Source organism: Balaenoptera borealis (assembly GCF_965194805.1).
Source record: "Balaenoptera borealis genome assembly, contig: HAP1_SCAFFOLD_1115, whole genome shotgun sequence".
In the NCBI taxonomy this organism is placed as follows: domain Eukaryota; kingdom Metazoa; phylum Chordata; class Mammalia; order Artiodactyla; family Balaenopteridae; genus Balaenoptera; species Balaenoptera borealis.
In genome coordinates, this window is record NW_028123098.1 from 100,888 (window position 1) to 116,807 (window position 15,920).

General features: G+C 45.9%; 1 protein-coding gene and 1 pseudogene across 3 annotated transcripts in view; both read right to left on the reverse strand.

The window, feature by feature from the left end:
- The window catches only part of LOC309621863 (uncharacterized protein), a 160,684-nt gene that overhangs the window by 59,751 nt on the left and 85,013 nt on the right, over positions 1 to 15,920 (reverse strand). Inside the window, exon 2 of one of the 2 annotated variants that reach the window (XR_014240296.1) lies at positions 5,473 to 5,610. Coding sequence is in view for 1 of the 2 variants with exons in the window: in XM_082409186.1 (XP_082265312.1) it covers positions 5,473 to 5,570 (98 nt within the window). In the remaining variant the exon portion in view is untranslated. The remainder of the gene's footprint in view (positions 1 to 5,472; positions 5,611 to 15,920) is intronic. The other variant, XM_082409186.1, reaches the window with a different exon arrangement.
- LOC309621867 (heterogeneous nuclear ribonucleoprotein A3 pseudogene) lies at positions 14,654 to 15,853 on the reverse strand (annotated as a pseudogene). The gene is made up of 2 exons: positions 14,692 to 15,853; positions 14,654 to 14,660 (listed from the first exon to the last, which is right to left on the reverse strand). The product of its transcript is annotated as a heterogeneous nuclear ribonucleoprotein A3 pseudogene (transcript).

Sequence of the window (15,920 nt, forward strand, 5' to 3'; positions counted from 1 at the left end):
TATCTGCAAGGTACAATAAAGTGAAGTGCAATAAAGTGAGGTATGCCTATGCATCCTGCCTCAAAGCAGAAATCCTATTTAGATCACCTTTAATTTCTCTCTATGATATATCAATAGTTTTCTATTCTAATAGGGTTCTTACATTTTTTATTACACTTATTATTAGGTATATGATGTTTTGATGATAATGTAGATGGCATATTTTTTAGTTTTTAATTTTATAACTTTTCAGACACAGAAAAATGTTAGTGGAATTTTTTAATGTTTGGTCTCTTATCTGGCAACTCTTCTAAAAACTAACTGATATTCTAATAAGTTATCTGTAGATGGTTTTGGATTTTCTGTATCCTTAATTATATCAACTATGGAAAGTGACAGTATGATTTCTTCCTTTCTTAGCCTTATATTTCTGATTTCTTTTTCCTGCCTTACTGCTAATGCCATTTAATACTTTTACTAATAGGTTGAATAGAAAAGGTAAGAGTTGGCATTCTTATTTTGTTCCTAATCTTACAGTGGACGTTCTCCACATTTCACTATAAATAGGATGGTGGCTCTAAAGTTTTTTGTAGTTTCCCTTTGCTATGAGTTTTTAATCATACATAATTATTGAATTTTATCAAATGCTTTATCTGACTATACTGATATGATCATATACATTTTCTCCTTTATTTTATGGATGTGGTGCATGACATTTATTGATATTTGAATGTTAACTCACCTTGCATTTCTGGAGTAAAACAACTTGGTAGGAATTCACACACACACACACACACACACACACACACACACACACATTCACTCACTCACACACTCTACATTTGATTGTCTAACATTTTGTGTATGATTTTTGCTTCTGTATACATAAGGGAGATGGGCCTATTTTCTTTTCTCATAATTGTCCTTTTAATTAGTGAATAGTATATAGAGGGTAGAGATTTAAAAGACCTTTTAAAAGGTCTTCTTCTTCTGTGATATAATACAATACAGTATTACTCCATTTTTTAAAAATGACCTTTTTCATTTTCAAATAATTTCAAATCTGCAGAAAAGATACAAACAGAGTTCCCTTTACCTCTCTCCCAGTTTTTCCTATTGCTAACATCTTATACTACCATAGTATATTTTTCAAAATTAAAAAGCCAACATTTATACATTACTATTAACTAAACTTAAGACTTTTTTTGGATTTCACCAGTTTTCCTGTTAATGACCTTTTTCTGTTCTAGGACCCAATCCAGTATATCACATTCCACTTAGTTAGTTGTCATGTCTCCTTAGTCTTCTCTGGTCTATGACAGTTCCTCATTCCTTCCTTGTTTTTCATGATTTTGACAGTCTTGAGGAATATTTGTCTGATATTTTGTAGAATTGTTCTCAGTCTGGGTTTGGCTGATGTTTTTCTCATGATTCGACTGGAGTTACAGGTTTTGACAAAGAATACCGCAGAAGCGAAGTAACCGTCTCATCACATCATAACAGAGAGTATGTAGTGTCTCCGTGACATCACTGGTGATGTGAAACATCATCACTTGCATAACATGGTGTTTGCTTGGTTTCTCCACTGTAAAGTTACTTTTTCTCCCATTTTATACTGTCTCTGGAATTCAATCATTAAGGCCAGCCCAGGACTGGACTTAAGGGGAAGATTAAGCTTCACCTCCACCTCCTTGGGGAGGAGATGGATGCCGGGGGGGGGCGGGGGGGAGGTTACCTACATATGGAATTCTTCTGTTGGCAAGATTTGTCTTCTCCCTCCCTCCTATTATTTATTTATTTATACACTCATTTATTTACTCCATTATGTTTTAATATGGATTCTTTATCATCTATATACATAATTACAACCTTAAAAACCTCTGGTTCCCCCACTGACATATAAACTTTTTGAGGAAAGGCTCTGTTTCTTTTTTATTTTTGTACACTCTATGCGTTTAGCATAGTCCCCTAATTTATAGTGGACTTCCAGTAATTATTTTTTAATGGATATCTTTCCACTTCAACTGAAAAGTACCCTTTCCTTATATAATAGCATTCTAAATCCAAAATAAAAGTAGATTTTAAAATAAGTAAAAGTAAACTCATGCATGATCACCCTGTAATAAGTATGTAAAAAAGCACAGGGTACTGCAGAAATAACTTAACCATTTGAGTTGGATGTGTCTCCAAAAAATATTGAAGCCACATTTGGAAAGAAATTACAGTATTTGATAAGCCAAGGATATGACCTGCTGTGTGCTTTCTCTTTTTTGTTCAGATCACCAAAGGAGATTAAGACCCCGTTTTCTCCCTTCTCTGGAAAATTATCATCTGATGCAGTCACTCAGATAACAACAGAGAGTCCAGGAAAAACCATGTTTTCATCTGAGATTTTTGTTAATGCTGAAGATCGTGGACATGATATTCCAGACCTCAGTACACAGAAGTTGGGCAAAGTTCCTGTCAAGTTTGCTTCATCATCTTCAGTCCAACAGATTACTGTTCTTCATGGCACAGATGGTAAGAGAATTTTAGGTCACATTACCAACTTTTGTGTGTCATTAACTAAGAAATTTCTTGATTGGGTCTTTCTAGTTAGAAAACCTAATTTTAATTTTAAGCATTAGGTTGTACATGATTAAAACATCTTTTATTTACATAGCTATGAAGAGAATATAATTTATTATGTTTTTACTTCAATTTCTAGTGAAGTTAACAACCTATGTGAAACTCATGCTACTTGTGGCTGACGTATTTTCAACTCATAATACTTGTCATAAGAATGCAAGTAGTTCATGAAAACATAAAAACTATAGAGGTTCAATTTTAGGGAGGTAGATAACTATTTGGCATTGTTTCTTTTACTATTGTTTTGCATGATACAGTGAACAGATAGCAAACACAATACCAGTCTATTTCTTGCTCAAGAAACGTTGAGCAGGGACCCAGGTTGACTGTGACTCTGCTTTCTTTAAAACATGGAACCTTGGATTCATCATCATAGTCAACTGGAAGGGACGAAAAGCATGGAGGAGCACATGTTGGGAGGCTTTTATGGGCTAGGCCTAGGTGTGGCCCACATCACTTTCCACTGACTAGGAATAGTTTAGCTGTGCTTTCCAGGATGAAGAAGAAATGAGTTTTGGTGAACAGCTAGCAATTTCTACCATAAGGTCTACATTTAGAGTGTTCCTATGCTATCATGACAGTGATATTTTTATAGTGCTTATACTATATAACATTCAAAATTATAGCAAGTTATTTTCTTTTTCAGACCAGTAACTGGAAAGTTAAGTTCCCATTCTACCTCCAAATGAGGGTGGGAACTTTCAATTACTAATTTTAAAGTATTCAACAGTTTGTACAAATCTATTCAAAATATATTTTAAGTTTTCCTACTTGTGCAAAAAGTTTATCTGTCTGTAGGTATAAATGGAATATGCCTAAATGTATAAAGAAAATTGCTTAGTTCCACATGTAAATTGCACTGAATTTAATTTGAATAAATACATTTATATGTTGAAATGGTTATATTTCTTTTCTTTTTTTTTTTTTTTACTTTTATTTATTTTATTTTTGGCTGTGTTGGGTCTTCATCGCTGCGTGCAGCCTTTCTCTAGTTGCGGCGAGCGGGGGCTACTCTTCGTTGCGGTGCACGGGCTTCTCATTGCGGTGGCTTCTCTTGTGGTGGAGCACGGGCTCTAGGCGCGTGGGCTTCGGTGCATGGGCTCAGTAGTTGTGGCTCGCGGGCTCTAGAGCGCAGGCTCAGTAGTTGTGGCACATGGGCTTAGTTGCTCCGCGGCATGGGGGATCTTCCCGGACCAGGGCTGGCACCCGTGTCCCCTGCATTGGCAGGCGGATTCTTAACCACTGCGCTATCAGGGAAACCCGAGATGGTTATATATCTTATACATTTTTATTGTGATATAAAATTATGCCCCCCAAATGTATAGTCTAATCAATATCACACAGAACACCTTTAATGTGTCAGTTACCTATTGCCACCGTGATACTGTATAAGAACCTCGAAAATCTCAGTGCTTCGTAACAACAGACATTTGCTTTCCTCACTCATGGGCTTATGAGTCAGTTGGAGTTTGGCATCAGGATGCAAAAACGGTTTGGGTCTGTTCCACATGCCTTGTACTGAAACCCAGGCTACTCTGGGTATGCTGTTTTCATGTTGGTGGCAGAGCACAGGAGAGGAAATCCAACTGTGAAAGTGTATTTTATACCTCTTCTGACATCAAATGGATCGGTCTACATAGAGCCCACAGTTCACGGTCTTACCTTTACATACAGGTACTTGGTAGAAAGGACTCCTTTAAAAGAGAAATATTATTTGGTTTAATAATAAAAGATTTTTAACTCTGTGGATTCAGAAGTAAAATTTTAAAAAATATTTTAAAAGTATACAGAATAGGGCTTCCCTGGTGGCGCAGTGGTTAAGAATCCACCTGCCAATGCAATGCGGGGGACACGGGTTCGAGCCCTGGTCTGCGAAGATCCCACATGCCGTGGAGCAACTAAGCCCATGTGCCACAACTACTGAGCCTGCATTCTAGAGCCCGTGAGCCGCAACTACCGAAGCCCACGCGCCTAGAGCGCATGCTCCGCAACAATAGACGCCACCGCGATGAGACGCCCGCACACCGCAACCAAGAGTAGCCCCCGCTAGCCGCCAACTAGAGAAAGCCCGTGCACAGCAATGAAGACCCAGTGCAGCCAAAAAAATAAACACATAGAATAAATAAGTTCAAACAATAAATAAATAAATAAACATAAATTTAAAAAAAAAAGAACACCTAATGCAGGTGGGAAGGTGAGAGGGCCACTGTAAAGGTCATCTATGCTACATGTACAAGAACCCCGAGAGCACACCAATAGGTACCACATTTTTCACTGCTGTAGCCGATCATTCCCCCTGTACTACCACACTGTAGCACTCCCTTCCCTCATCTACTGCTATAGTCTCTTTGGAAGGTGTTTCACAACTCTTGTTATGAGAGTGCCAGTTGAACTGTCCTCACTTCCTTCATTTATACCAGGATTGAAGACCTTGTAGTCCGAGATCCTGTCCAGAGAGCAAGCAGGCTAAGACTCTGTCTTTGTTGATGTATTTCATCAGAAAGGGCTCTACCCCCTCTCCTAGTTCATGGTGTGAAGCGTTCATAGCCTCTTGGGAAAGTGGGGAGAATTGAAAGGACTCTATATGAGAATGCTAGGCTTTGTAAAACATTTCAGTTTTTTAAAAATAAGACTCATTTTCTATTGGACTGACAACAGTCCTATGAAATACAAAGAAAGCCGAGAATCAGTGACAGGAAATGATCACCAGTAAGAATTACAACAGTCACCGCTTACCTCGTAGCTTACGGCACTGTCCATGGTCCTTAAGAAGAGTTAGTAGAAATGCCTAGCCCATCTTGCCCTTGAACCCCTTAAAAGGTACACGACTGCTGTGTTGGTGTTTAGGGGGAGCATCTCACTTACCAGGGACTGACTTCTCCCTTGATCCCTCTGTAGTGATGGAGACTTCCCCGCAGATGAAAAATTCCCTGGGATTGCAACCTCCAAGCCAGACAGCTTTCCTATGGAAAGACAGAGAGCTTGTAAAGATGAAACACCAGTCTGCGGGAGAAAGGGAAGAAGAGAATGATGGAAATCGTTTCTGGGAAACTATTTTTACATTATGTTTTGTTTGTTCCTGGTAAATAAACTGAAATCTTCTTAACATTAAAACAAAATCTAAACCACTAAATTCAATAATACAGGAGTATAACTTTTGAAAAAAATTTCTTTGGCTGCGCAGCATGTGGGATCTTAGCTCCCCAACCAGGAATTGAACCCACGCCTGCTGCATTGGAAGCGCAGAGTCTTCACCACTGGACCACCAGGGAAGTCCCAGGAATATCACTTTTAAAGGAGAAGTTATAAACCCCTTGGTTATATGAACTGCAGATTTTTAGTAAGAAGTCAATATATTTTTTGTTAGGCACATTTTATGTTAGGCTGTCTCCCTGCACAGGATGCAGGCGCCTTGAGAATGGAAATCATATCCCTCTATAGTACGTCCCTCTTCTTTCTGCCTTGCAGTTTGCTGCTCCACTTGTTCAACCCCACCTAGTAATAACCTATACTTCCCTCGTTCCTGTTTTCCCATCTTGAAAACAGACAAAAGGCAACCAAACAACGCAAAGGTCTCAACAAATAAGGGATATCCAAAACCAGAGATGGCCAGAACTTCTGTATCCCTCATGAAACCTAGCCCGGTGTTCAATATGTAGGTATCATTAATACATGCGTGTTGACTGAAACAGTTGAAACTCAATTCTTCCACTTCCCAGTTTAGTTTTAGTCCTCATACAAAACGTGATAATCAACTTGCTTAATGCTAGGGATCACAGTGAAAAATAATATCTGAACTGACTTCTGTCAGATGAGTGAGAACTAAGGTTAATTCAGTGTATCTGAAGCATAGAAAGTGAGGGCACAAGTGGCACAAGATGGGGCTAGAGAAGCAGAGAGGATTCTAGACCACGCAGAGTCTTAAAGGCCAACAAACACTGTGTTTTCTATTCTCAAAACAATGTTTGTGAGCGATGTTTATGAGCAATGTTCCAACTTGCCTTGAAGGTTTTTTGTGTGAAGAATGGATTGGAAGGAAACAAGATATATGGACACTAGTTAGGACCTAATCGCAACACACAGGCAAGTTCAGTATTAGGGTGTTGAGGGAGAGCTGACAGATTCCAAAGAAATTCAGGAGATGAACTGAAGCGGGCTTAATGGGGTAGGAGATGGAGGAAAGGAAGGTCTTAGGGAATTAAAGGGTTTACTGCACACATGAGCAAAGTCTCAAAATTAATCATTTGAACGTACAGAGGTAGATCTCTCAAATGACTCCGGTTAGGAAGCAACGGTACGCCCTTTAGAATTCCTACAGACAACACAAATCAACTGTTTCGATGGAAAATTCGGCGGGACCGGTGCGTTTTTTCACTCCAACTTAGCTCCAGTTCCTATTACTCACATCTTCTGTGCCAAAACAACACAGCTGGAGGAACTGAAGGGGATTCCGTTTTGGTAATTAAGGAGTGTCCCCAACACTGACAGTCCCATCTTAAAAAGCACTCCCTCTGCATTTTACCCGAGGAGCAATGGCCAGAGCCTCCCTTTGAAAACGATGGGCAGAAATGAGACCATCACACACAGTCCCTTTCAGCTACTGTGAACTGAGCCGCGAGACGACCAATACCCCCTGGCACAGCGCGGACGGGCCAGCGCGCGGGGGCAACAGGGACAGGAGACAGCACAAGAGACGAAGCCCAGGCCCAGGGGCCAAGGCCTATTACCTTTCCGGCATGTGCAAAACATAAAACAGAAGCAATATTGTAACAAATTCATTAAAGACTTAAGAAAAAAACAAAACTCAGATGCTAAAGTGCCTACTCTAACCACTATACTATATTGCTTCTATAAAACAAGCACTAAACCTCAGATACAGAAAAAAACCCTTTTCGTGTCCTCACACCTAGGTCAAAATTACAAAGCGTTAATTCAGGAGACAGAAAGGGAAGGAATAAATCTGAATGAATCTGAGTCAGAACACAGTGCTATATAACCTTAGGCAAATTCCACAATACCCATGCCTCAACATGGCAAATTCCACAATACCCATGCCTCAACCTCCCTATCTATAAAGGAGTTAACCACACCAGCGCTAACCATTACTTGCCTCCTGGTAGCTTGTGAGTGTTAATTAATATTTGTAATAAATACACAGATCATCAGTTGAAAGAAACAAGGAAAACTACAGCGTTATTATTATTGCCTTGTTGCTAGAGCTAAACACCACAAATCAACATAAATAACTTATGTACACCAAGAATGTAGGGTTTGAATATGTACTTTGAAAGGCCATCATATAATTAGTTGTTTCACCTCTAATTGCTTTTCCTTTTTTTTTTTTTTGAATTTAAAAAAGCAATACAGGGACTTCCCTGGTGGTTCAGTGGTAAAGAATCCGTCCTGCAATGCAGGGGACGCGGGTTCGATTCCCGGTCGGGGAACTAAGATCCCACATGCCGCGGGGCAACTAAGCCCTCGCACCAAACTACTGAGCTCGCACACCTCAATGAGGTAGCCCACGTGCAGCAAACTACAGAGCCCACGCGCTCTGGAGCCTGCACGCCACAACTACAGAGCCCACGTGCCACAACTAGAGAGAGAAAACCCGCACGCCACAACTAGAGAGAAGCTCTCATGCTGCAACGAAGAGCCCGTGCGCCGCAACGACAATAAAGATCCCACATGCCTTAACGAAGGTCCCGCGTGCCGCAACTAAGACCCAATACAGCCAATCAACCAATCAATCAATCAAGTGGGGCGGGGGGAGCAATACAGGAATTTCCCTGGCAGTCCAGTGGTTAAGACTCCAAGCTCCCAATGCAGGGGGCACGGGCTCGATCCCTGATTGGGGAACCAAGATCCCACATGTGGCACAGCGTAGCCGAAAAAAAAACAAAAAAAGCAACACATACCCTACGGCATTTATCCCAGAGAACGCATGTTCGCACAAAAAAAGGTACACAAATGTCCACAGCATCTCTATCAGTAATAGTCAGGAAATGGGAAAAAAAACTCAGATGTTCTTCAATGGGCAAGTGATTAAACAAACTGAAGTACAGCCAAACCATGGAATACTACTCAGCAATTAAAAAGAAAGCGGCACTGGGACCTCTCTGGTGTTCCAGCGGTTAAGACTCTGCACTCTCAATGCAGGGGGCCCAGGTTCCATCCCTGGTCAGGGAACTAGATCCCGCATGCTGCAACTAAAGACCCGCACAGCCAAATAAATAAATAAATAAATATTTTTTTTAAAAAAGAGGAGCACTGTTGATTCATGCAATTTGGATGACTCTCCAGGGAATTACACTGATTGAAAAAGGCCAATCCAAAAGGTTGCATACTGGGAATTCCCTGGCGGTCCAGTGTTTAGCACTCAGCACTTTCACTACCTGGGCTGGGTTCAATCCTTGGTCGGGGAACTAAGATCGCACAACCGGCAGCGCAGCCAAAAAAAAATTTTTTTTACTTAAAAAAAAAAAAAGGTTACACACTATATGATTTTATTCACATAACATTCTTTTTTTTTTAATTAATTAGTTAATTTATTTTATTTTTGGCTGCGTTGGGTCTTCGTTGCTGCGTGTGGGCTTTCTCTAGTTGCGGCGAGCGGGGGCTACTCTTTGTTGCAGTGTGCGGGCTTCTCGCTGCGGTGGCTTCTCTTGTTGCAGAGCACGGGCTCTAGGCACGCGGGCTTCAGTAGTTGTGGCACGTGGGCTCAGTAGTTGTGGCTCCCGGGCTCTAAAGCGCAGGCTCAGTCGTTGTGGCGCATGGGCTTAGTTGCTCCGCGGCATGTGGGATCTTCCCGGACAAGGGATCAAACCCATGTCCCCTGCAATGGCAGGCAGATTCTTAACCGCTGCGCCACCAGGGAAGTCCCACATAACATTCTTGAAATGACAGGTTGCCAGGGACAGATAGGGCCGGGGGAGTGGGAGACGGGCCATCTTCCCCAGGGGGTATTTTCCCTTGATCATCTGCACAAAAACTTTATTGCAACTTTATCCACTGCACTATCAGATCATTATGATTTGGTGGGGAGTGGGGGAGCAGCAGTGGCTATAAAATGGCATCAGGAGAGATCCTGTGGGATGGAAATGTTCTCTATCTTGACTGTGTCAATGGCAATACCCAGGTTGTGACAGTATACTATGATTCTGTAAGATGTTACCATTGGGGAAAACTGGGTAAAGGACACACAGGAGCTATCGCACTATTATTTCTTACAACTGCATGTAAACCTACAATAATCTGGACACAAAAAGTTTAATCAGAAATGAAGGCAACACATGCCTCTTGTAACAAGTAAAACAATAGTCCGTGGTCAGTCTCTTTCTCTACCCGTCCCATTCCCTCCCTCTTGAGATAACCATGCAAACTCACTGCTCATACAAACAGGCATGCATTTAATACTTTCTGTTTACTGTATCAAAATGGGATCATACATACTACATATTACCCTGCAGCCTACCTTCTTCACCCATCATCCCTATATCATAGAGAGCTTAAAAAAAAAAAATTTTTTTTTAAGTGCCAAGCAGGATGGCAGGTATAGAAAATTTTCTGACTAGGGCAAATCTGACAAATGTTTACCGTGCTAATGTGCCATAGCTCAGCCAGGTGCATTCAGTGAGAGCACAATATGCAAGTAGCATTCTAAAGAGATCTGCAAAAAATGCAAGGTCTTCAGCAGCTCTTCGAGGATCCCATCCCCCTCTCTGCCTCCTCCATGGAACCATCCCATGGAGGTTGAACAGTTTAACTCCATTTGCCCCTCCTGCTGTTTGTGCTTTCGTTGTATACTTCTGTTCTACATCTCCACAAGACATTATTATTGTCACTTATTTACAAAATAACATATAAATATAAAGGTGTATGTACCTGGGTATATGTACATGTATATATTAGACACACACACACTTTAAGTGCTCTTTGTTCTTTCCTGCAGTTGTGTTCTTTTTTTTTGGGGGGGGGGCAAGTTTTTATATTGGTAAAGTTCTGTACTACTAGAAATATAAGATTTGAAAAGAAAAGTGAGACTTGAGGATCATCTGTGGAGCTTATCCTCATTCTCCTGCTGACGCATTATGTGTTTATAATTTGAGAACTGCAGATAAATACAAACTGGTCTTCTCCATACTTGCTCACTAAGGAATTCCTCATTTCTAGGAAACGTCTATTTCAAGGAAAGGAAACAAACAAAAACACCTAGTGCACTAGATGATTAAAAGGTACACATTTTATAGCCTGAGTTCGAGAAAAAAATTACCCAAGAAACGGCCTTTTTCCCTAGGAGCCAGCTTCTACTAGGGGAGTCTAGGGTTCTCTAGGCAAAGAAAAAAAACTTGCCAGTTTAAACAGAATAACAGAAACGTTCAGCCAATCAAATATACAGAACTCATCACTTGCAGTGAGGAATGAAAGGCCTGTATCAACAGAAAAAATAAATGGCACCGGCAACGTCTGCAACAGAAAACAAACAGGAAATCCTTTAAAAAGCCAAAATTGCAAAGACAGATGAACAGGGTATGAAATTACACGCCGGGCAATGCACCTGTTAAAGGAAAAGAGGCGCACACCAAGTCTGAAGTCTTAAGAATTCGGTGTTTAACACTACTTCTGCATGCTGCCCAGCAGAAAACTCGGGTCCTGGCTTAATCCACAACGCACACTTCATTTAAGGAGGTGAACTGCTTGGTCTGACTCAGTTTCTTATTCTGTAAAATGAATGCAACACAGCTGTCGTGAGTCCCCAAAGAATTCTGCACAAACGCTTTGTAACTCCAAAGTGCTGTGCAAATCAGAGCAGCCCTTCTCTCCTTCACATTCGTTGGACTTAGAATTTCAGAAGTTTAGCTGAAAATATAGACGACTCGGAAGCAAGGGACTGAGAGTGGCCCACACAGGTGGAAAGAAATGCAGAAACTGGAGCACCTCATACAAACCGCAAGAGACCACGTTCACGTGCACACGTTATCAGTGACAGAAAACGCCACCGGTAGCAACTGTAAACCACTGAGAGGACCAGCAACGACATGTGTCCAAATCCAGCCGGCAGCACAGCCTCGTCGGCGGCAATGCCTTAAACACAGCTCCCCGCACTCCGCGGCCTAACAAGATCCACTTTTTCCAAAAAGTTTAGCAACTTGCCAAGTACACTGGCGTAGTTCACCTTTTTTAAATGCTAAGCAAACATGCAGGGGAGTTGAGACAATCAAGGGAATGTTCAGCCTTCCTCAAAAATAAGATCCAGGAAATTCACGTTTTGCTTGAACAGTTTCATGTCTAAAACTGATCACAAACCTCTGTTTGATGTTGTTTTCTCGCTGCTGGCCAATGAGCCCGGGAAAGAGAACCAATTCTTTCAAACAGGGAGGGCTCTCTGCACTCTTCAGCTAAACCAGCGAGGCTTTACCACCGTCACGTTTAAAATAATGAGGAGGATGCCTCCATAGAGTTTACCGGGCTGCGCTAATCACGAGGGGCCTCGGGCGCCCAGGGCGGATCCCAGCGCCGGTGGCCGCGGGACCGGACCCCCTCCCCGGGACGCGGCCGCGGGACAGGACGCCCCCCAGAACCCCTGCCCGGGACGCAGCTGCGGGACAGGACGCCCCCCAGACCCCTGCCCGGGACGCAGCTGCGGGACAGGACGCCCCCCAGAACCCCTGCCCGGGACGCGGCCGCGGGACACGAAGCTCCCCCCTCCCCAGGAACCCCTCCCCAGAGCGCGGGCCTCGCCGCCGTCTCGCAGCACCCGCCGCGCTCACCGCGGGCCGGGAGCCCCCTCAGGCCGACTGGCCCCCGCCCGCCGCCCGGCCTCCCTCCGGCCCGCGCCGCCCGCCGCGCTCACCGCGTTTTTCTTCTGCACCATCTTGTCCATCTTCTTGGCAATGCGGACCACCTCGTCCTCCATGGCCCTGGCAGGCCTGCCCCGCGCCGGGCCGCGGGGGACGGGAAACGAGCGGAGCTGGCCGGGCGGCAGGTAAGCCCAGGCGTCGGCGAGGGCCCTCACCAGGCGTCACCGAGGCGCTTCTTCACTCACGACGACTGCGACGGCGGGGGCGGCGGCGGCGGCGGCGCTCCTCCCACGCAGGCAGCGCCAATCGAGCTCCCAGCTCGCGGCGGCGACGGCGGCGGCGCTCCTCCCCCGCAGGCAGCGCCAATCGAGCTCCCAGCTCGCGGCGGCGACGGCGGCGGCGCTCCTCCCCCGCAGGCAGCGCCAATCGAGCTCCCAGCTCGCGGCCGCGGCGGCGGCGGCGCTCCTCCCCCGCAAGCAGCGCCAATCCAGCTCGCGGCGGCGGCGGCGGCGGCGGCGCTCCTCCCCCGCAGGCAGTGCCAAGCGAGCTCCCAGCTCGCGGCGGCGGCGCTCCTCCCCCGCAGGCAGCGACAATCGAGCTCCCGGCTCGCGGCGGCGACGGCGGCGCTCCTCCCCCGCAGGGAGCGCCAGTCGAGCTCCCAGCTCGCGGCGGCGGCGGCGGCGCTCCTCCCCCGCAGGCAGCGCCAACCGAGCTCCCAGCTCGCGGCGGCGACGGCGGCGGCGCTCCTCCCACGCAGGCAGCGCCAATCGAGCTCCCAGCTCGCGGCGGCGGCGCTCCTCCCCCGCAGGCAGCGCCAATCGAGCTCCCAGCTCGTGGCGGCGGCAGCGGCGGCGGCGGCGGCGCTCCTCCCCCGCAGGGCAGCGCCAATCGAGCTCCCAGTTCGCGGCGGCGGCGGCGGCGCTCCTCCCCCGCAGGCAGCGCCAAACGAGCTCCCAGCTCGCGGCGGCGGCGGCGGCGGCGCTCCTCCCCCGCAGGCAGCGCCAATCCAGCTCGCGGCGGCGGCGGCGGCGGCGGCGCTCCTCCCCCGCAGGCAGTGCCAAGCGAGCTCCCAGCTCGCGGCGGCGGCGCTCCTCCCCCGCAGGCAGCGCCAAGCGAGCTCCCAGCTCGCGGCGGCGACGGCGGCGGCGCTCCTCCCCCACAGGCAGCGCCAATCGAGCTCCCAGCTCGCGGCGGCGGCGGCGGCGGCGCTCCTCCCCCGCAGGGAGCGCCAGTCGAGCTCGCGGCGGCGGCGGCGGCGGCGGCGGCGCTCCTCCCCCGCAGGCAGCGCCAATGGAGCTCCCAGCTCGCGGCGGCGGCGGCGGCGGCGCTCCTCCCCCGCAGGCAGCGCCAAACGAGCTCCCAGCTCGCGGCGGCGGCCGCGGCGGCGCTCCTCCCCCGCAGGCAGCGCCAATCAAGCTCGCGGCGGCGGCGGCGCTCCTCCCCCGCAGGGAGCGCCAATCGAGCTCCCAGCTCGCGGCGGCGGCGGCGCTCCTCCCCCGCAGGCAGCGCCAATCGCGCTCCCAGCTCTGTTCTTTTGTTTTTTTTTTTTTGAATTCTGAGATTTTTCATTTGAAGTAAATCTTAAAGCTATTAAATTCACAAATATGCTAATTTAAATACCCAATTCTATTATCTAAAACACACATTGCAAACATACAAATATCTATTCTCTCCACATGTCAGAGCCCATTCATTTCATGGTTTGGAAATGGGGAGAATAGATCCCCTTAAACTGCAAGTCAGCAGGTGTTTCTTTACAGTTAACTTTAGCAAAATTCATACAAAATATTAATGAACAATGATCTTCTTTACTTGTTAACTCACAAGGAAACACCTTCAAAACTGCATTTTGTTAAAGTTTCTGTACTAAAATGTAGAAAAACTGAACTACACAAATATTGAAAAGTTTAAAATTCCTTAATTTTTTATTCCTGGTACCACTACCACAATTTACAGGGCAATATACCTGATGTAATGAAAAGAAAAAGACAAAGCTACAACAGATAAAAGACCTCAGGAATGTACATCTAATTGACCCTCCGTTGCATGAATCAATAGCTGCACTTTTTGCAAACTGTGGCTAGGACAGTCCTGAACAAGAAGGGTTTCCTGTTTAAGCTGCAGTAACTTTTCTGACTATGGATCATCGTTCCTTCTGCGGCAGGTTTTTACAGTTCCTCTAATGCATTTGGGACGACTGTCTCAAAGTAACCTGCAGCTTTCCTGACAACTCCTCGCTCTCTCTCCTGCTAAGAACTGTAGCCCTTTTCTTCTGAGTTTTGAGAACCTTCTGCTACCATATCCACCACTTCCACCACCAGATCCATAACCACCACCATAGGGACTTCCCGAGCTTCTTCCACCAAAACTGCCCCCCTTCATGGGTCCATAATTTGATTGCTGTTGTCCACTATAATTTCCAAAATCATTATAGCTCCCACCACCACCACCATAGTTACCTCCAAAATTTCCTCCTTCATTGTAAGCATCATATCCTCCACCACCGCCACCATATCCACCATCTTGGTTTCCATATCCTGGTCCACCACCACCATAGCCTCCTCTACTACTGTAACCAGGACCACCACCATCGTTACCACCGTCGCCTCCAAATCCGTTTTATCCACCATCACCTCCTCCATAACTACCTCTGCTGCCACCACCTCCACCACCATAGCCTCCTCTTCCACCAAAGTTTCCACCACGGCCAAAGTTACCTCCACCACCTCCAAAGTTTCCTCCACGACCCATAAAGTTGCCAGATCCACCTCCACGACCTCTCTGTGATCCAGCAGATTGCATTTCTTGTTTAGAAAGGGCCTTTTTCACTTACAATTATGCCCATTAATAGTGTGGTATTTCTGAACAACAATTTTATCAACTGTATCATGATCATCAAAAGTTACAAAAGCAAATCCTCTCTTTTTTCCACTCTGCCTGTCTTCCATAACTCCTATGGTTTCAATCTTGCCATACTTTTCAAAGTAGTCTCTCGAATTACATTCTTCTGTATCTTCTTTAATACCACCAACAAAAATTTTCTTCACTGTTAGACGGGCACCAGGCTTTACAGAATCCTCTCTAGAAACAGCTCTCTTTGGTTCCACTACACGCCCATCAACCTTGTGTGGTCGAGCACACATTGCTGCATCCACCTCTTCAACCCAAGAGTAAGTCACAAAACCAAAGCCCCTGGAACGGTTTGTCTGGGGGTCTCTCATCACCACACAATCTGTAAGTGTGCCCCATTTCTCAAAATGTTCTCTTAAGCTATCGTCTGTAGTTTCAAAGCTCAGACCACCAATAAACAGTTTTCTCAACTGTTCTGGTTCCTTTGGATCATGGCCCTCCTCCCCCCGGCGGCGGCGGCGGCCGGAGTCGGGCTGGGGGCGACCGGGCGGCGGTTTTACCTCCGTTTTGAGACCGGACTCGCCTCTTCCAACTCGAGTTCAATATGGGACCGAGAGCCCAGCTCTGTTCTATGTTGGGCCATTTTACTTCAGCCCAAAAAAATTT